We start from the raw sequence: 19,856 nt of genomic DNA, 5'->3' as shown, positions 1-19,856 counted from the left end.
TCACTCCATCACTGCCATCCTGCCCTGAGCGCTCCATCCACGCCAGGCAGCACAAGCAAGCGGTCAAGAAAATAGTGTTAATTTATTAGACAATGCTCATGACAGCACCAGAAGGAAACCAAAAGCCATACGTCATCCCCCCGACTGCGCTTACACCTCGATGCACCGGAGTACAGTTAAAAAATAAAGAGATTTGTGGGAGTTTTTTTTTTTGTTTTTTTTTTTGTTTTTTTTAATGCTACAAGTTCCCGTCCGAAAGCAGAAGTGCTCTGGCAGGAGCACCCCAAACAGAGAGGGTGCCCGTGGCTGGTCCCCAGGTGCTGGGGACTGAGCAGCATCCTTGGCAAGTCGGGGACGGGGCGGTTTGTAAACAGTCCCTACACATCTAGGGTGGTCACGGGGGGAGGCGGAGGGGTTTTTTTTTCACAGTGAGCAGGGATGCGAGGCTGGGACGGGTGCCCTTGCCAGGAGAAGATCAGGGACCCTCTTCTCGGGGGTTCTGACCAGCCAGGAGAAGAAAAAGGAGGCAGTACCCCCCTGCGAAACGGTACCGGTGCCCAGCACGGGGAAACGGGTCCAAGGGCAGCAGCAGGAGGAAGAGCTGAGCTGGATCATTTCTCCTTTTCCTCTTCACCTTCTCCCCCCCCCCCCACCCCCGTTTCCTTCTCCGCCATCTCCTCCTCTCAGCCACGGCTGCGGGACCAGCACGTGGGGATTCACAGCTGCGATGCTGAGGGTCTCCCCGCGGGAACCTGCCCCTCCATTTCCCAGGAGCAATAAATAAACAACAGCGTCCAGGGGCCGGCAGGCAGGGCGACAGCCCGACGCGTGCTATCTCACAGCAATGGACATCTTGGGTGTAGCAAAGAGGGGTTCGTTAAGGGGCGGCCAGGATGGCTGCTGCTGGCTCAGCTCCTTCTCCAGCCTCTTGAAAAGCTTCTTGGACACCTTCTTTCGGCGCAGTTTGCGGAGGCAGCTGAGCAAGCCGTGGTCCAGGGCGGTCTGCAGCAAAGATAGGGAGGGGAGAACGGGTTTTGAGGAGGTTGAGGACCACAAGGAGAAGGCAAAGGTGATGCCAAGGTGAGCCCTGCTCCCTCCGCGCCCACAGCTCCTGGAAAAGGGGTTGCCTGGGCAGAGCCAAAAGGACAACACGCATCCCTCGCATGCCCACCCTTACCTCCAGCACGAAGGCGGCGAAGAAGTTGAGGGCAGCAACCCCCAGCAGCAGCAGCTTGAAATTCAAGTCATCGATGCCCTGCAGCTTCAGCAGGGTTTTGGGGAAGCCCAGCGGGTAGAGGGTCAACCATATCATGAGGCCAAAAAGGAGGATGAGGACTACCAAGAACAGCACTGAGGGTGAGAAGGAAGAGGGTTGAGGAGGAGGATGCAAGTTTGATGGCTCTCTTCATCCCCGTGGCCAGCATCATCCTCACCGTTGGTGTAGAGCGGCTCCCGAAACGGGTACCCCTTGGACATGGCGACGGCCAGGATGAGGTACTGGAAGCCCGTGACACAGAAGAGGACTGTGTTCTCGTAGTTGGGCAGGTTCTGGGGAGCCGTCACCGTGCTGTTCAGCGGCACATACCTGAGCCAGGCAGGGGAGAAGGCAGAGGGTCAGATGAAGCGAGAGGCAAGGAGAGGGTCTACACACCAGCCCCTTGCTCTCCACGAGCGCACGGGCACCGTTCGCTGCAAGGTGGCTGGATGCATCCCTGATGCCAGCTGGTGTTGGCCAAAACCAAGGACAAGCACTGGGGCTCCGTCGCGATCCTCCGCGCCATGCCCCTCACTAAACCCACACGAAGCCGGGTTCCTTACCAGCTCTGTGAGACAGTGATGAAGTAGCTGAGGACCTGCACGGTGATGAGCAGAGCCGTTTGAAGGAGCAGGCTGCCCAGCACGAGGACGCTGATCAACGTCCCTTGGGGACGCTCCACTCCCAGCTCCTGGGCAGGACCGGTGCGACCCATCAGCACCGCCACGGTGGTGGTGATGATCAGGTCGAAGAAGAGGAACTGGAAATCGCTCAGGTTGGTGTTGATCTGCAGAGGAGAAACCACCAGCGCTCAGTGCAGGGGCTAGGAAAGGGACGGATTAAAATCCAGCTGCGACAAGGGGACCCAAAGGCATCCCTCCCTCAGCACCCCGGGCGTTTGGGACACGGTGGGACTCACCGTGTAGAGCAGCAGGACGGACACGAACTGCACCAGGCTGTACAGGGCCATGTACTTAAAGACGCCGAAGGAGGTGACCAGCGAGCACCTGCCCTCCCTGCAGAGAGCACGAGACTCACTCAGCCACGACACCCCCTCCACCAGTTGTCCCAAAGAAGGGACAGAGGCACTGACGAGCCCCCCGGGGTGACCATCCCCCCACCCCCAAGAGGCTCCCAGCGCTCACCGTATGACGGTGGGCACGCACTCGATGTTTGCCACGCGGGAGGTGAACGGCGAGGCCACCGATGCCTCCGCCTCCGACAGCGAGATGCCCACGTCGGCCGCCTTCAGCGCCCCGCAGTCGTTGGCCCCGTCCCCGCACATCCCCACGCAGTAGCTGCAGTGAGAAGGGGTCCCATATTTCACCACGGGATGAGGGGGGAAAAAGCCCGGGGTCTTCAGTGTCGCACCCCCGGGTTTAGGATCACCCCGCAGCTGGGAGAGGGCAGGATGCAATCCCGCAGCTCCGGCACACAAGAGAAGCCTCCGGGCGGAGGGTGAACCCCCTTGCCCCCCTCTGCCCTCCATCCCTGGGGGCTGCAGTCGCTTACTTGAGCTCCTGCAGGCTGCACACCAGCTGAGTCTTCTGGTCAGGCAACATGCGGGCGAACACGGTGGCTCGGATGAGGATCTGCAGAGGGAAGGCTCCTAATGATTCCCCACGTCAGGTTAACGTCTTACAAGTCACAAGCACTTACACGAAGAGCAGCTGTACGCTTCACCACTAAAACCCGTTGGTAAAATACAACACGGTATTGTACAACAAGTACACAATCCCAACAAAAGGCTAGCATGTAGTAAAGCCTGAGCATCCTACTATGCAGTATGATTAATACATGACTTCAGAGACATCGGTTTAGTACTGTTATCTATTAATTTCTGAAAGCATTCACCAAAATTTTAAATGCAAAATTTTCATTCCGTATCTGGAATCGAACAAAAATTACCTGTGTTCTAACAACTTTTGCTCGTGTTTGACCAATTCGGTAGACTACAAAGAACCCAAACAATTCTGTAACTTTCTGTAGAACTACGTAATACAAACATTGCGGATGTTCCTAGTACGATGTCTTTAGCCATCATTTACTGAAATGTAACTCAAACATCCATCTCTCAAAACTTATAACTGACTAGCTGCTTTTTAGTCTATATCCGAATCCAACTTCATCACTAAACCCCTTTTAATACAAAGATGCAGAAGTACATTAGGTAATTAAGCACGGCAGCACCCCGCATCTCCGTGCACCCAGGAGGAGCTGGGTTATTTTAAGCTTTGCCAGCTCAGCAGGGCAGAGGGCACCTTGCACCAATGAAAAACCCCTCTCAGGGCGTTTTATTTTGGAGCTCCGAGGCTGCAAGATGAAACCCTGGTGAGGTCAACCCTGCCAGAGGCTTCCCTGCTGCCACTCACCTTCGGCAGCAGGTCGGCGAAGTGCTCGCAAAGCACGGCGAAGGATTTGCCGTTCAGGGCGAAGTGGCAGGGCTGGGGGGAGCAGCCGTCCTGCTGCTGCGGACCCTGCCAAGGAAAACGCCGGTGTTTCCTGCAGCGGGGCTTTGGCTCACGCTCAGGTCCCTGCTCAGTCCCTGGACCGGCGTCCTCAACCCAGGCGGGGCAGGAGGTGAAGCGCTGGTCCTTCAACCTCAGTTTCAAGCATATAAATGATGGTGTTTGGGATAAAAGGCTTGTGTGGCCAAGCCCTTCGTGCCAAACCTGGAGCAGAACTTGAGAAACACGGTGCTGGGCTGCATCCAACGAGGGTGTTTGGAGCATCAGCTCCAGCCTGATGTGCTCCCAGGGAGGAAGAGGAGCAAGTGATCTTTCCCTACAGCAGGCAGTTATTAAGGGGCAGAATCACACCCACAGCTGCCTCCAAGGGCAACGATGCCGGGAAAAAAAGAGTCCTGCAAGGTGACCAGCAGCTTGGGGCTCTACAACCCCCCCAGAAACGCTGCCCTGGGACTCACCGGCTGCTCCTCGCCCTGGGAGTGCTCGGCGAGGATGAACTTGAGCGCGGCGGGTCTGTCGTGGCTGGGTGGGGAGGCGTTGACAAAGACCACCCGCTCTTTCGGCTCCACCATGCGGCAGCTCTTGGCCACGTTCATGGCCGTCAGCATGTTGTCTCCTGGCAGAAAGAGGCGGTGGGGCTGGGGTCTCACACGGCTGCAAGCCAAGAGCAGCTCAAACCTGCTGCATCCCCCCCCCTCCCAGCCACCACAGCCACACTGAGGGTCCGTTTCCTTCCCTGTGTTTTGGGGCACAGCTCCAAAATCTCATTTCTTCCCTCCTCCAAAGAAAGGCAGCAGCTTCAAACCCCGGCAGCGCTGCTTCCCTTGCTGCAGAACACCCGAAGGTGGCTCCTACATCCCCCCCGTTAGCTGGGCAGCTCAGGGTGCTCACGAGGTTTGACATTTCTATCAGCAGCAGTGAAACCATGAGCGGTTTTGCTGTTTAAGTTGCCCACCTCGGGTCTGTGGGTTCACGCTGCATCCACGAAAAAGCAGCCTGCACCCTTGCACAGCCCGTCTGCCGTGAGCCTGCTGGCAGGGCAATGCAAACAAGGAGCAGGGATGCACACATCCAGGCTCCGGGAGTCCTTGTCGTGCCTCCCGGCTGCTTCAGGCCACCGATTTCTGGCGGAGAAACCCTTCACCCCTTGCAGAATGTCAAGGGTTGTCCGTGTCCCATCCCTTCCCCAAGCTCAGCATCCCTGTTCCCCTCCGCAGGGTCACCTGTCACCATGACGGGGCGGACGCTGGCATTCCTCAGGAGGTGAATCACAGGCGCAGACTCTGGCTTGAGGACGTTTTTCATGACGAGGAACCCCAGGAAGGTCAGGCTGCTCTCCACCGACTCCCTGGTGGGATACAACGAGCCGGTCAACACCATCTTCAACGCAAGGCAGAGAGAAACAATTGGTGTAAACAGCTACAGATCCATCGGGGGGTAGCCAGGAATTGCTTTAGTGGGGGTGAGGGTTTAATCCCTCGCAGGCTGCTAGGATGGGGCAAGGCTGCAGGGCAGCAAAACATCCCATGAAACGCTTGGAACAAGCAAGGTCTCAACGGAGAAAAGAAGCTGTTGGCACCAACCTGGGGAGCTGCAGGGCCTCCTCAAAGGTGGTCACCGCGCTCAGGGTTTTGCAAGCCAGACCCAAGACTCGGAAACCATCCGTGGTGTAGTGCCGCAGCATCTGGGAGAAATCCACGGGCACTGCCAGCCGCCAGGGGAAAAGCGAGGTCAAAATAATTCCTGAACGAACCTTGGCTGCTCGAGATCCCCAAGGGCTTTGGATTCTCACCCAGATTCCAACCCCCTTCCCCGCCTTCGATTTTCCTCCCCACAGGTGGCTGGAGCTGATCCAAAGCCCTGTGCCTCTGGGAACTGCCCAGCAGCATCACCGAGGACAATTCCCCGTGGGGTGAGCCACAGGGATGCAGACGGATGATGGAGCAGCCAGACCAGCTGCTTCCCAGCAAACCACTGTCCCCCAGCGCTTCCCCCAGTGCATACCAGTTTCCTTCCTGCAGAGGCTGGCCACCATCTCCGGTGCCCCCTTGGTGTAGAGGTGGGCTGAGGCTTCGCCGGGCAGCTTCACCAGGACGCTCATCCTCTGCAGGGAAGAGGAGAAGGGGAAACGCCGGAGGATCCCCACGGGTGACTGGTGCTTCTGTGGAGGAGAGGGAGCGGGTGTCGGGGCCAGGCAGGAGCCTTCCTGGGAGGTGCAACCTCTGCAGGGGCTGTGAAGCACAGCAGCGCTGTGGGGGTGCAGACCCAGCGACCTGGGCAACCTGAGCCACTCTGCTCTGCAGGACCTACCGTGTCTCGTGGCTGTTCTTCCTCGGGCGGAGGCTTCATCACAGCCAAGACCTTCATCCCAAACTGCTGGAAGGCAGGCAGCTCACCTTCCCCCTCCTCCATCATCTCCAGGCGCTGGAACCAAGGAGACGTCGAGATGGCAAAGCCCTGCCACGCAAGCCCCCAAGCCCCATTCCCCCCCCCGGGTGGTTTCAAACACCCCCTCTCCTGCCAGAACAAGGTGTGTCCCACCTCCCTCTTTATAGATAAGCAACTTTGCCCACCGCTTGTCTTACCCAGCCGGTGGACTCCACCATCTTGAGGTCCACAGGGTCCCCAATGGGCTGCGCCCGCAGCAGCGAGACGGTGTGGCAGGCGGCCAGGGAGTAGAGCAAGGGGCCGGCGGGCAGGCAGCGGGGCTCGTGGACGATGGGCATGAAGTGGTTGCTCTCCAGCGGGACCACCCCCCAGACATCCAGACCTTCCTCGGTCAGAGTTCCCGTCTGCGGGGAGAGCACGGTGGGTCCCAGCCAGCGCCCCCGAGCTGGACACCGTGGTCCCACGGCGCTGCCTGAGACTCACCTTGTCAAAGCAGACCAGGCGGATCTTCCCGCAGAGGTTGATACGGGGAGGGCTGATGCAGAAGATGCCCTGCTTCTTCAGCCTGTTCTGGGCATAGATGGTGCCCACCGTCATCGCAGCCGGGAGAGCCGGGGGCACGATGACGGTGACGAGGTCAAGAGCACGGATGATGATTTGCCCCACGGGGACCTGGCAGGCGAGGAGGAAGAGGGTGGGCATCCTGATAGCCCCCACTCATCCCCACCCGCATCGGCTGACGGTCCCAGCGTCAGCCTGCGCTCAAGGATTCACCAGCTCCAACAACCCTACCTGGTTTTTAACCAAGATGAGGATGCTGTACAGTGTGCCGATAAAAGCTGTGCGGGAGGGAGAAGGGGCTGGGTTACAAAGCAAAGCAGCTGCAGGGTGGGCTCAACCGTTTAAGAGGAGTTGGGCAGCCCCCGGCCGTGCCTCCATGCTCAGACATACCCAGGATGGAGAGGAACAGGACGAACTTCACAGCATCCTTGTAGAACTTGAAGCTCACGGGTTTGGGGTAGAGGATGGAGCTAATGAGATCCCCTTTGGCCGTGCAAAACCCTGAGGGAGAGGAACAGAAGGTAAGCACATGCAAAGGCGCCGCTCCAAAGGACGCGGCTTAATCCAGGCTTTTCCCCTCCATCCATTACCTGTGCGGGTCACCACGGCCAGCACTTCGCTGCCCACGTAGGACTTGGCTTGGATGACCTGCGTCCCGCAGAACAAGGTGTGCCGCCGGTGCTCCTCGGGGGAATAGACAGGGCTGGCTGCCCGGCTACCAGCTGGGAGAGGGGTCTTCATCACCGGCACGCTCTCCCCTGTGGTGAGGAACATCCCGGAGCCAGGTTTATCACCCTGAGGGGGTCAGGAGCCAACCAGCCTGGATGGGAAGGGGCTGCCATAGGGCCACCGAGACACAAGGCTCGTCCTCTCCCCCCAAGCCCCCAGCAGAAGCTGGGGCTCTCACCCGTCAGCATGCTCTCGTTGACCATGCACTCGCCCGTCAGCAGCGCAGCATCGCAAGGGACCAGCATCCCGTCCGTGGGGAGGCTGATGCAGTCACCCGGCACCAGCTCCGCCGAGCTCACCACCATCTCCTCTGGAAAAGTCACGGCTGTGCTCAGACACGTCATCCCGGCACCGTCCCGAGCAGCTTTACACCAGGAACCCTGGCTCATCGTGGGCATCACACTCACCTCCGCTGGGACGGCGGACTCGGACACCCACTGACATCTTGGCCATATTTTGCAGCGTGACACTTTGCTGCAAGGGAGGGAGCAGTTAGCAGCCACCCAAGGGCAGCTCAAAAAGCACGGCGAAGCACCGTAGAACAGGTCTCAAAGGCTCAGGACTGAGATGAAGGACAAGGAAACCTGCCCCACTGCTGGGAGTACAGGATGTCCTCACCCAGCTGGGCTCAGAGCGAGTTCAACATCAGCACAGAGGTCAAACAGCATCAGGAAACGAGCTATTTCATTAGAGCTCCTTGTCCCAGGTAAGCCCACCACTCACCTTTCTCGTCTCGTAGAGGGACAGCCCTAAGGAGATGGTGGAGATGAGGAAGATGCAGGCAGCATAGTAGTAATAGGCGTCGCAGACCCACAGCACGATGCTGAACACTTGGAAGATGTAGAAGGGATTGAGCACCTGGAAGGGAACAAGGAGCGTGAGTAGGTCTGGGGCAGGGAGAGCTTCGTCCAGCCCATCACGAGACCTCCAGGCTCTTTGAGGAACAACTGCTTATGCAGAGAAGCTGTTCCTTCCCTGGGCGGGGGGGGGATCAGCCAACTGACTTCTTACAAACCCCCCCATGCTCCCCGGCTTTGCTTGCGGTCAGTACTCCTGAGGATGCTCAGCCACCTCTGCAACTACCTGGGGATGCTCCTGCCTGAGCCAAGAGGTGGGATGGGTCCCTTCCACAGCTGTACCAGCTCTGCCTTCTCTGGTCGCTGCCCAAGCTGCCTCTCCTGAAGCCCTCTCCTCCCCACCGCAAAGGGCCCACAAAGCATGTGCAGTGAGGGACATGGAGCAGGGGAAGGATCTGCCCTGGGACAACTCGCCCTTTCGACGCACGGCCCCGTGGATACACACCTCCTCCACCAACAGCCTCGCGTAGGACTTGACCGGCACCTCGATGAGGTTTGGTCCGTAGATCTTCCTTCTGCAAAGGGGAGAGAAAAGCAAAGGAGGAACAAAGGCACGCTAGGGAAAAGCTGCGTTTCCAGCTCGAGGAACCCCCACGCTGCCCAGACCCCCTCGGGAGCCCCGTTATGTGGAGAAGCCAAGCCAGGACAACCCAGCCCACCTAGCTGTCCTCTATTTAGAGGTCTGAGTGCAAGAAAAAAACAGGCGTCGGGATTTTCTGGCCCCTAGAAAAGCCTTGTCTGTGTTCCCCAGGTGTCCCACAACGCTGGTAGATCCCTACCTGGTGTTGTGGTCTTGCTGGTTGAGCCCAGCTTGGGAGAGGTGGAGATCTGCGCAGGTCCAACCTTCATCCAAGAGGCTGGCAAGCACAAGGGGAAAGAAAGACAGAAGAACAGAGTCAACATCAGCAGGAGCCTGGCCCAGAGGAACAAACACCATGTCCAAGTCCTTGGAGACAAAAAAACCACCACTTTGGGAGAGTATCTTGTTCCTCAGCCCCTGCCGTAGCTTGCGGGTGCCAAGGAGCGGGAACAAAAGGGGCACAGTTCGGAGAGCCGCAAGCGGCACAGCATGCTGAGGACCATCCAGCACGGGACAGCTGCCAAACCACTTTGCCCAGTTTCCTCTGCCTACAAAGATGGGCAACATCAACAACTGGGGGGCGGGGGAAAGGCAGCACAGCATCCCCAGCCCAACACCCCAGGGATGGGCTCCAAGGGAGAGCAGAGAGGAGCTGCAGTGTGGTTATGTGACTTCCAGCCAGGTCAGGGTGATTTCGAGGGGGTGCAGGGGCCAAGGAGAGCAGCAGAGAGATGCCCAGACGTCGGCTGGGGCAGGGGGGGGGCAGAGGAATACCTGACTTTGCAGAATGCCTGCCGCCGTTCGATCCAGATGTAGCGCATGCCCTCGAAGAGATAGTACCGCAGGTGGTTGTTCTGAGCGGAGCAGGAAGGAAAAACCCAGGTGTGAGCGGGACACGAGGGCAGCCCACGCCAAGGGAGAGGATTGAGGGGGCGGAGGTGGGAAGGGTGGTGGGAGGTGGGAAGGGTGGTGGGAGGTGGGAAGGGTGGTGGGAGGTGGGAAGGGTGGTGGGAGGTGGGAAGGGTGGTGGGAGGTGGGAAGGGTGGTGGGAGGTGGGAAGGGTGGTGGGAGGTGGGAAGGGTGGTGGGAGGTGGGAAGGGTGGTGGGAGGTGGGAAGGGTGGTGGGAGGTGGGAAGGGTGGTGGGAGGTGGGAAGGGTGGTGGGAGGTGGGAAGGGTCACGAGCGTTACCTCTTCCTTCTCATGGAGCCGGATGGTGTCCCGGCTCTCCTCCTCATCCGACACGCCGATGGCGATGCTGCTCCTCCGGTCCTCCAGCCTGGCCCCAGGGTGATGCTCCAGGCTGCTCGGGGTGGAAAACCCGAGGCTCTGTCCCTCACCCATCCACCCCCTCCCTGGCAGCCACACGCAGATGTGACGCCGGCATCACCGCGGGGCCGTGAGCCCGGCTCACCTGCCCTCGCCCAGAGCCTCCGTGCGCACGCGGGTGGTGAAGCACTGTCCGAATCGGTCCTGTGACACAGGCGCGGGTCTGAGCAGCGGGGAATGGGGAGCTCCCCTCGTGCCCGTCCCCAGCTCCGCAGGCAGGCAGGGAGTCCCCAGCCACCCATCCCCGCAATAAAGTGACACGGAAGCTGGGCTGGCTGCTAGGGAAGGGGAAAGTGCGAAATTATTGTGGGAATAATAACTATCCCTGCAGTAACTTGGCTCTGGGGGAGCTCATTACTGGATGAAAGGAGGTATCAGACACAGCGAGGGGGACAAGCAGCAAAGAATGTGCCCAGGGCCCTCCCGGGAAGCCGGTGGCAGAGCCCAAGCCCAGACCCTTGGATATCTCCACGGCCTTACCCTGATGATGACCCAGTCGGCCTGGCCGAGGGCGCAGGGCTTGCACTTCGCCTGCACCTCCAGGCTCGGCTTCCAGTGGAAGAGGAGCAGGAGCAGCCCGGCCGTCAGCACGGAGCAAGCGTGGCACAGGGCCACCCGCCACATCTTGGTCTGGTAGCCTGTGACCTCCTGCAAGAAAGGAGATCACCTTTACGGAAATGCTTACTCATAAACCAAACTGAAATTAAGATCAGCAAGCATCGACATCCTGAACTGGTGAAAGCCCTCAGCCTCCCGGCCTGATTTAACACCAGGCAGGTGACAAGCAAGTAGATCTGGGGTTGGAAAACCACCACCTCATGCCGGTGGCGCGGACAATAGATGGGTTTCGTGCCAAGCCGGTGCCAGCGTGCCCTCCTCCCCGCGGCGAAGCCCTCAGACCTACCATGCGGGACTTATCGGCGTCTCGCTGCAGCGTCCCGTAGCCCGGCCGCTGGCTCCCCAGCAGCCTGCTGCTGTCTGCAAAAGGAAAAAACAGGAGAAAAAAAAATAAAAGGGGAGCTGATCCGAGGGGTTATTCAGGAGATGCCACAGTGACAGGCTCCCAGCTGCAGCGATGATATCCCTGGATAAGTCCCAGGAGGTGGCCAGGCTCAGTGTCCCCCCCCTGCCATCCACCCTGGCTCCCAGCAATGCGGCTCAGGGCCACCTCGGCCCCGCAGGGGGATGCTGCGGGCACGGGGCACCCCGGCACTGCCCCGTCACCCTCCCGTGGCACGTGACGGTCACGCGAACCACGGCAAAGGAACCCGGGCAGAAAAGCTGGCAGAAAAGCACAGCGGCTTAGCGGCCGGGGGAAGGGAGCAGGGCTGGTGCGGAGCCAGGTCAAGCGCAGGGAGAGCTCTCCCAGCCACTTTTCATGCTTGTTTGCTCCTTGTGTCTCCCCCTGGACCGAGGACGTGGCCACAAAATTTGCATTTGCCAGTTTTAACCATGTCCCAGCACCTCCAGTTCCTGCCGGTCTCCACTGCACCCCGACACCCAGCCTGGGAGACGATGGGGATTGCTGAAAGCATCGCCGTAATCGTCCCAGGTGCGATTTTAATCGCCTCCCTCCGTGCCATGAAGTTGAACCCGCTTATCCCCTAAATTCACGACGGATTATAAACTGTGGTGTCCCAACTCTGGGATTTTAAAGCAGCGGCGGGGGAGACAACACGTGGCACAAACACCAACCCAGGAGCCAGTTCCCACCCTGGAGCCGGTAAATAATTTCCTGGCTGGGCTGGGCGCAGGTTTCCAGGAGAGCACCCAGACCGGCTTAACGATTTCCACGCCGGGTGGGAGCCCGCGCAGCCATCCTCTGCTGGAAAAGCCACCCCAGCTGGATTCCTGCCGCTCCCCAGTCCGACCCCAAAGCTCATCTGCAGGTGACAAAAGCAATTAATTAAAACCATCCCCTGGTTTCGATGACAACCAGGGCTGGGGTCTCCACCTCGCCAAGTGACCCAGGGAGTAGCCAGCTCCCCAAACGCAACCGGTGCCGCTCCAAGTGATTAAGTTTTGGGTTGAGAAGGGGGGGAGGGAACAAGCCCAGGGGATGGTTTATACCAGGAAGCAAAATGAAAAAAGCTTGCCAAGGGCCTGGGAGGGAGGGAGACGTCAGATCGCCCCACTGCTGGCGTCAAACCCTGCGAAAAGCGTCGATTCCCAGTTAACCGAAGCCGGGAGCAGGAGGGCGAGGAGCGGCGTGTGCAGCCCTTCACAAGGGCAGAACAAAGGAGAGGGCCAGGGGGTGCCTCGCACAAAGGCTTTTCCCCAGCGCCGTCCACAGGGTTTGCAGGAGGGGGAAAAATGGGGAAACAACCCCAAAACAAGGCAGTTTGCTTCCTGCACCTCCCCGAACCAGGCTGGGGTCGCCAGAAGCACAGCCCACCTCCCCGCCTGAACTCTGCTCTCGGCAACAACAAAACCCGTGCGACTTTCTCGCTTCTCCAAGCAGCCAATCTTTCAGAGGAGCGCACGAGCACGGCCGCCACCGGCTCCGTCCTGCAGAGCTGCGGCTCTTGCCCAAGCCCATCCCTGTCCCCGCAGGTTCTCTCACCCTCCCGGATGCTCCCCAAAACACGGCGAGCGAGAAGAGGCTCTCGCCTTGACTCACCGCGCCTTACCCCACCGGTTGTGCAAGCAGAGCCATCCCCGGTCGGGACAGGATCGGTCCAGCCATCATCACTTGCCTGCTGGTGGACGTGTCCGGAAAGCATCCAGCACCGCGGAGGGGAGGGCACAGCACCGCGAAGCTGCACGACCAGTTTGAATCGTGGCGCAGCAGCCGCACCTCGTGGGCAAACACCGGCCGTCCCTCCTCCGGCCCCTGGAGTAGGGGGGCTTTACCCCAAGAGCTCAAGAGCCCTGGGGAGAGATTTGCTTCTCCCTCTGCGGCTGCTGCAGGGGGGAAACCAGCCAGGAGCGGCTGCGGACTCGGGGAGGGGTCAGCGATGCGCCAGCCAAGCTTCCATAGGGAAAAGGGGAGCCACAATTCCCCACTGACACCCAGGTTGCTTGGAGTCCCGGCAGCTGCCTGGCTCCCAGACCAGCTCGTGCTCAGTCTTGCACCTTTCAGTGAACCAGCACGTGTCCCTGCTGCCAAGGTTTGGGGAAAAAGCGGGGAGAAAGGTGTTCAGGATGCCCTGACAGCTAGCACATGTCCTAGCCGGGAAGCGTGGTACGCTGACACCAGAAAGCGGTGCTGGAAACCTTGAGCCCACACACCCCACAGCACTGAGCATCCCTGAGCGCAGCCCCTGCCCCGCCTGGGGACTGGGAATGCCAGTACCGGTCCTTGCCCACCCCCAGACACAGCCTGAGATGACAGCGGGTGCGTGCTGGTGCCAGAGACCTTCTCCACAAGCTCCCTTTGCAACCACAGCCCTTTTAGAAGCAACCTTCTTGACAAAAACAAACCCCAAGAGGACTTTTAGATCTCTCTCCACTCTCACGGTCCCCACTGGATGCTCAGGGCTTCCCAAGCAGCATCCATCCATCCCTCATCCAGCGATCCATTGATCCATCCACCTCCCCACACGTATGGGCTAGAGGTTGCACACCAGAAGAACGTCCACCCAGGGAGGTCACTGCTCCAGCCAGCAAGGTCTAGTGTTGTCTGGTCGGTGGGATGGGGTAGGCAAGGTCAGTCTGGGCCCTTGGAGATGGAAACATGGAAAATCAGGATGAGGCAGAAGGAAGGAAGGAAGGAAGGATGACGAAAGGAAAATGGTGTTTGGGTCACGTAGGGCAAGAATTTAACTCATGAGGAGCTTTCAGGCTCTGGTTTGGGATGGGAGATGTCACAGCCAGCTGCCAAGCCCAGACGCAGTGAGGGATTGGGATGAGATGACGTTGGTTCTCCAGCCCTTTCCACCAAGCCAACATAAACTCATCGGCGCGATCCAGCCGGAGAGGAACCCGCCGCCCTGCCGCCACGCAGCCGGAGCAAACAAACGTGTTTTACCAGACACGGCCGCATCCACCAGCCCAGCGCAGCCGGAAAAACGCCCCAAGGCTGGAAGAAACAAAAGGATGAGATGGGCTCGATAAAAATGGGGACGTGGAGGACGGGGACTCAGGGGGAATCACCCTCATGCATCAAACCCTTGCGACGGGTGAGAAAACGAAGTCCTTGCAGGCGAGGTGCCTTCCCAGCAGCCCTGTCCATCTCCAGCTGGTTTTGGGTTGGATTTTAGGGAAAGGTTGCCCACGAGGAAGCCGGCAGCACTGCCAGCACTTGCTTTGCCACGTGCTGACGACACCGGCTGAGGCAACGGCTGACAAACCCTTCTCTCCCCCACCCTGGGCAGGCATCGCCCTGACCTCTCCTGCACCCTGTTTTGCAAGACCTCAGCGTACGCCAAAACCACCTGCCAAGCTGGAGGTAAGCGCCCGGCGGCTTCAGGGAGCATCCTCGCCAGGGCAAGCACCGGTGAGGGGGGAAAAAGAAGGTTGTTTATATCAAAACCCCATAATTTCCCCAAATCTTGGTTAAATAAAGGGTTCCTACCCCCCTTAGGGAGAGAGGGGCTGTGCTCCTCGCAGCCCATCATCTGTTTTGGTGCGATAAGGCAGGATTAGAGCATCTCCCACCTCGCAGGGGGAGGGGGCAGGGACAGACAACCAGCAGCGTTGAACCTGAGCACCCTTAAATCAAGCAGGGCAGGGAAAAAAAGGGGTGAGGTTTAACCCCGAGCGCTGCTGTGCTGCAAAAGACGGGCAGAGCGGCAGGGACCACGGCCATGGCACAGCATGGCAAGTCCCACGGAGCCAAGCCTGGCCACCCCAAGAGCCCCCTGAGCCGGGCTGGCCATGGCGGGGGCACACGCCTCCCTTTCCTGCCATAAAGCGCTTCCTCTTGCACCCGGTGCCACCTTCAACAAACTCCTCCGTGCCGGCCAGGGGAAAACCTGAAAGGCAACGGGCAAAGTACGCAGGTGCTGCGCTGCTCCCGCGTGCCCTGGAAGGGGAAACGTGGCCGACAAGGAGCTCGGATGCTTTCTGCAGCACCATAGCAAGTTTCTCAGCCTCTTCTGAATCCCTGGAATCCCTTTTTCCCTCCGCCAGCCTCAACCTTGCAAAGGGTCTTCCAGCTGCAAGGCCAACCCATGGTCAGCAGCGATGGCAGTTCACTGCGCGTTTACCTGACATCGTGTAACATCCTTTATCGATCCTAGAAAACCCTGGGATTGCTCCACTCATGGGGTCAGAAGGGCAGCATGGTCCTTCACAACCTTAAAATCCAGCCCCGGCTCTGCAGCGTTGACTGAAGGTGCCGCCAAGGGATGCTCTGCTCCAGCTGTGGACCCCGAGGGGCTTGGAGCCCCCCTGAACGCCAGGTCAGAGCAACCGGCTGGCGGGGAAGCAGCCCCCGGTGGGCTGCAGGGATTCAGCCGCAGGGTCTGACAAGTCTCAGAGCATCCGAAAGAGACGCCTGGGTTTCGTTTCCCCAAGTTTTGCAGAGATTAATCAGCGCACGCCTTAGCGCAGGGTCCCAGGCGGCGGCAGGGCTGAGAGCTCGGGGGTGCACAGCACGAGGGCTCAGCACCCACTGAAGGCTGCACCATCCCACACTGGCAAAACCACCGACCCGGTCAGCCACGGCCTTGCAGAGCATTTTCCAGACCCCAAGGTGGGCAGGGGCTCCCATGGGACAGCACTGTGCTCCCCCTCTGCTCTGTCACCCCCTCAAGCTGTCATGGCAGGGAGGGGGCAGCGCCCTGCTTTGCGCTGTGCCCAGCTACTCCTTGTGGAAACCCTGCTGGAGGGGAAAGCGAAATAAAGCAAAAAAAGCAAAATAAAGCAAAGCAAAAAAACCAAAAAACCTAAAGCAAAGCAAAAAAAAAAAACCCTAAAGCAAAGCAAAAAAAAAAAACCTAAAGCAAAGCAAAAAAAAAAAAAACCTAAAGCAAAGCAAAAAAACCCAAAACCTAAAGCAAAGCAAAAAAACCCAAAACCTAAAGCAAAGCAAAAAAACCCAAAACCTAAAGCAAAGCAAAAAAACCCAAAACCTAAAGCAAAGCAAAAAAAAAAAACCTAAAGCAAAGCAAAAAAAAAACCTAAAGCAAAGCAAAAAAAAAACCAAAAAAAAAAGAGAGAAAGAAGCGAAGCTGCGCCCCCCCCACATGCAGGCTCCCCTTCCTGCACAGCCCGGGGCACAGGGCCGGCTGGGGGGGGTCTGCAGCCCCCCGGGGCCACGCCGCAGGCAGCCGCGCGCCCCCCGCAATGCAGCCCCCGGGGCCAGGCAAAGGCGGCGGCGGGGCCCAGCGCGAAGGGCGGGGGTCGCTCGGTGCGGGGCGGGGGGGGCGCGCACACCAGACACCCCCTCCCCCCCCCAGCCCCCCCCCCGGCACGCGCGGGCCCCCTGACCTGAGCTCATGGCGGGCGGCCCGGGGGCCGCAGCCCCGCGCGCACCCAGCTCCGCGGCGCGCGGCGGAAGGGCGGCGCGTGGCGCCTGCTGGGACTTGTAGTCCTTCCCCCTCCCCCCCCCCCCCCCCCAAAAAAAAAAAAAAAGCGAAAAAAAAAAAAGCAAAAAAGCAAAAAAAGCAAAGAAACACCCCGGGTGCTGCCCACCCACTCCACCCACCTCCCGGCCCGGCAGCCCCCCCGTGGCAGGGCACTGCACCGGGGGCTGCACTCCCCACCCCCCAAAAAAAAACAAACCAAAAAAACCCAACAAAACAACACCTGGGTTCTGCCCCAAAAGGGCTTTGCACCCCCACATCCTGCAAGGGGATGCACCAGGCTTTGCACCCTCACAGCTCCCAAAAAAACAGATGGGGCTCTGTCCCCGGAAAGGGCCTTTGCAACCCTAAATTTTGCAAGGAAATGCACCAGGCTCTGCCCCCAAAAGGGCCTTGCATCCCCACGTTTTGCAAGGAAACACACCAGGCTCTGCCCCCAGAAAGGGTTTTGCACGCCCACATCTTACAAGGAAATGCACCAGGCTTTGTGCCCCCATATCATTCAAAAAATGCCTGGGTTCTGTCCCCCAAAAGGGCGTTGCACCCCCACATCTTGCAAGGAAATGCACCAGGCTTTGCACCCCCATATCATTCAAAAAATGCCTGGGTTCTGTCCCCCAAAAGGGCGTTGCACCCCCACATCTTGCAAGGAAATGCACAGGGCTCTGCCCCCAAAAGGGCTTTGTACCCCCACATCTTACAGGGAAATGCACCAGGCTTTGCATCCCCACAGCTTCCAAAAAACCAGATGGGGCTCTGCCCCCAAAAAGGGCTTTGCACCCCCACATCTTGCAAGAAAAGCCACCCCTAAATTTTGCAAGGAAATGCACCAGACTCTGCCCCCAAAAAGGGCTTTGCACCCCCACATTTTTGCAAGGAAATGCTCCAGGCTCTGCCCCCAAAAAGGGCTTTGCACCCCCACATCTTGCAAGAAAAGCCCCCCCAAATTTTGCAAGGAAATGCACCAGGCTCTGCCCCCGAAAAGGGCTTTGCACCCTTACATTTTGCAAGGAAACACACTAGGCTCCGCCCCCAGAAAGGTATCTGCACCCCCATATTTTGCAGGAAATGCACAGGGCTCCGCCCCCAAAAGGGCTTTGCACCCCCCCATTTTGCAAGAAAATGCACCAGGCTTTCCACCCCCACGGCTTCCAAAAAAGAGATGGGGCTCTGCCCCCAAAAAGGGCTTTGCACCCCCACTTTTTTGCAAGAAAAAGCACAGGGCTCTGCCCCCAAAAGGGCTTTGCACCCCCATATCCTGCAAGGAAATGCATCAGGCTTTGCACCCCCACAGCTTCCAAAAAACCAGATGCAGCTCTGCCTTCAAAAAAGGCTTTGCACCCCCCCATTTTGCAAGGAAATGCACCGGGCTCTGCCCCCAAGAGGGCTCTGCACCCCTCCTTTCTCCCCCCTTGGATGCCCACCACTCCACACGCGGAAGGCCGGGGAGCTTGCACAGCTCCCACTGCAGCAGGGCTCCCTCCCGGAAAGCTGCTGCGAGGGGATTTTGAAGCCAACAGCCAGGTGCAGACCCCCCTAACACCCCTCGGGCCAAAACTTGGCTTTTGATGGCTCCGAGTGCTGCAAACCCACTGCCCGAAACAGCCAAGGCCGGCGACAAGGGCTGCTCCTGCCCACCACGCTCCGCTGCAGTGGCCAAAAAGCACCTGCTCTCCCCCCTGTACCCACCCTGGCATATGGGAGTTTCAGTTTCCTTTGCAGGGAAGGAGATAACGCCAGTGTTTTCTTTGGATGTGCCTCGGGTACAGCCTGTGCTACCTCCCGACAGCAAAGGTGAAGGAGATTTTGCTAATTAGAAGAGAAAAACCTCAGCCGCTGCAGCGAGTTGAAGCAGCAAGGGGCTGCCTTCACTCCCTCTGCATTTCCAGCTGACCCCAATTCCCAGCAAGAACGCCTAGCTTTTAAATAAAAAAGGCAACCACCAGTTCCACTTGTCCAAAAAACCCAACATTAACCAAAAAAAGCATAGCGGGAGGGGAGCAGGGGGCTCACAAAGCTCTTTTTGAGCTGTTGATGGGAACTCCTTGGATTTAAGCAGGGAGATGAGATGACCAAGTGCAGAGATGCAACAGATCCCGAAATACCAGTGCGACGGGACTGACAACACAGCCCTGCTGTCTAACATCAACAGAGGGGTCTCCTCTATCACAGGACTGGCACACAGGACCGGCACACACCCATCCCTAACCACAGCTCACTCGAGACACAGAAAATAGGGGCAATCCAGTGACATGGAAGAGCAGCCACGTGGATTTTAAGTGTGAAGTCTCTGACCTACAGAAGTCTGTCTCGCATCAGCTCGCAGTAACGAAGACATGAGCTCCAAAAAAAAGCAGCATGTAAACACCGACATCAGCTTGGCTTCTTGACACAGCCACAAGGTTCCCTTGCTGCAGGAGAGAGAAATGTATGGAAAAACCAGGGTCAGTTTTGGGGTAAGCCTTTCCAGAGCTGTATGCCACCTCAATCTTCATTTCCCACCCGCTGGCAGCATCCTGGTTTACCACACTGCGTCTCAGAAGTGGCATCATGACATTTCTAAAATTTTTTACTACAGCTAGACAAAACCTCCCTATTAAACAGCAAAAGAGAAAGCTCTTCCTTTTTCCTCCAGCTCCCTAAGCGTGCGAACAGTTGCTTCCAGCAACAACCTACCACAGCCTACTACAAACGTCACGAGTTTGAGAATGTGGAGCTAAAACCCACCTGTACCAGAGCAAAGAGAAAGATTCAACCTTGAGCAAATAGGATCTCATCTACTACAGGACTGGGAACAAAAATAAGCACCCCAGCAGGGTGGTGGCAAGACCCACTTCCCTAGCGGCATCGCCACTGGTATTTTCCCACATGCCTGCACCCTGCAAGCTCCAGGTCTTCACAGGATTTCACGACACTGTGAGATCCTTATAATATTCCCCTTTCCCAGCTGTTTCCATTCTTTTCTTGCTCATTGCCAAAGGGCTTATTACTTGCAGGTCTCTTCCCACACATGCATTTGCTTTCAAGACACGGGATTAAGGTCACTACAGAAATTCCATCACCGTTCGTCTCTGCTTGTGGGACCACTTTCAAATCCTCATCCCACAGCAGAACCTCAGAGGTGACCCCGGCTGCTCACACACACAAAACCACAAACCAGCGAGGTTTGGGATTCTACAATAGGGGCAGAAGCATCAGTTCAATGTTGTTAATAAAGTAAC

The 19,856-nt window shown here is 58.2% G+C and overlaps 1 protein-coding gene across 8 annotated transcripts; it reads right to left on the bottom strand.

Moving 5' to 3' along the window:
* Positions 1-63: 63 nt before the first annotated feature.
* Positions 64-19,757, bottom strand: ATP13A2 (ATPase cation transporting 13A2). Of its 8 annotated transcripts, none has more exons than XM_040588979.1 (29): positions 18,931-19,757; positions 11,070-13,826; positions 10,646-10,813; positions 10,251-10,309; positions 10,028-10,139; positions 9,613-9,692; positions 9,038-9,115; positions 8,704-8,773; positions 8,125-8,259; positions 7,809-7,875; positions 7,580-7,726; positions 7,263-7,430; positions 7,063-7,173; positions 6,904-6,950; positions 6,595-6,783; positions 6,309-6,515; positions 6,034-6,147; positions 5,728-5,884; positions 5,307-5,427; positions 4,947-5,071; positions 4,182-4,339; positions 3,628-3,732; positions 2,768-2,847; positions 2,401-2,553; positions 2,175-2,271; positions 1,819-2,042; positions 1,434-1,585; positions 1,178-1,350; positions 64-1,002 (listed from the first exon to the last, which is right to left on the bottom strand). In XM_040588979.1, exons 2-29 carry the CDS (start codon positions 11,070-11,072, stop codon positions 832-834), a joined length of 3,471 nt encoding a protein of 1,156 aa, XP_040444913.1. In that variant the 5' UTR covers positions 11,073-13,826; positions 18,931-19,757; the 3' UTR covers positions 64-831. The 8 variants fall into 8 exon arrangements, with proteins under 8 accessions (XP_040444913.1, XP_040444905.1, XP_040444906.1 ...); XM_040588971.1 differs by having other exon boundaries at positions 11,070-11,143; XM_040588972.1 differs by having other exon boundaries at positions 7,580-7,711; positions 11,070-11,143.
* Positions 19,758-19,856: the final 99 nt, after the last annotated feature.

Source organism: Falco naumanni, chromosome 3 (genome assembly GCF_017639655.2).
Source record: "Falco naumanni isolate bFalNau1 chromosome 3, bFalNau1.pat, whole genome shotgun sequence".
Taxonomy (NCBI): domain Eukaryota; kingdom Metazoa; phylum Chordata; class Aves; order Falconiformes; family Falconidae; genus Falco; species Falco naumanni.
Note: the sequence above shows the minus strand (reverse complement) of the source record. Positions and strands in the feature narration are given on the sequence as shown.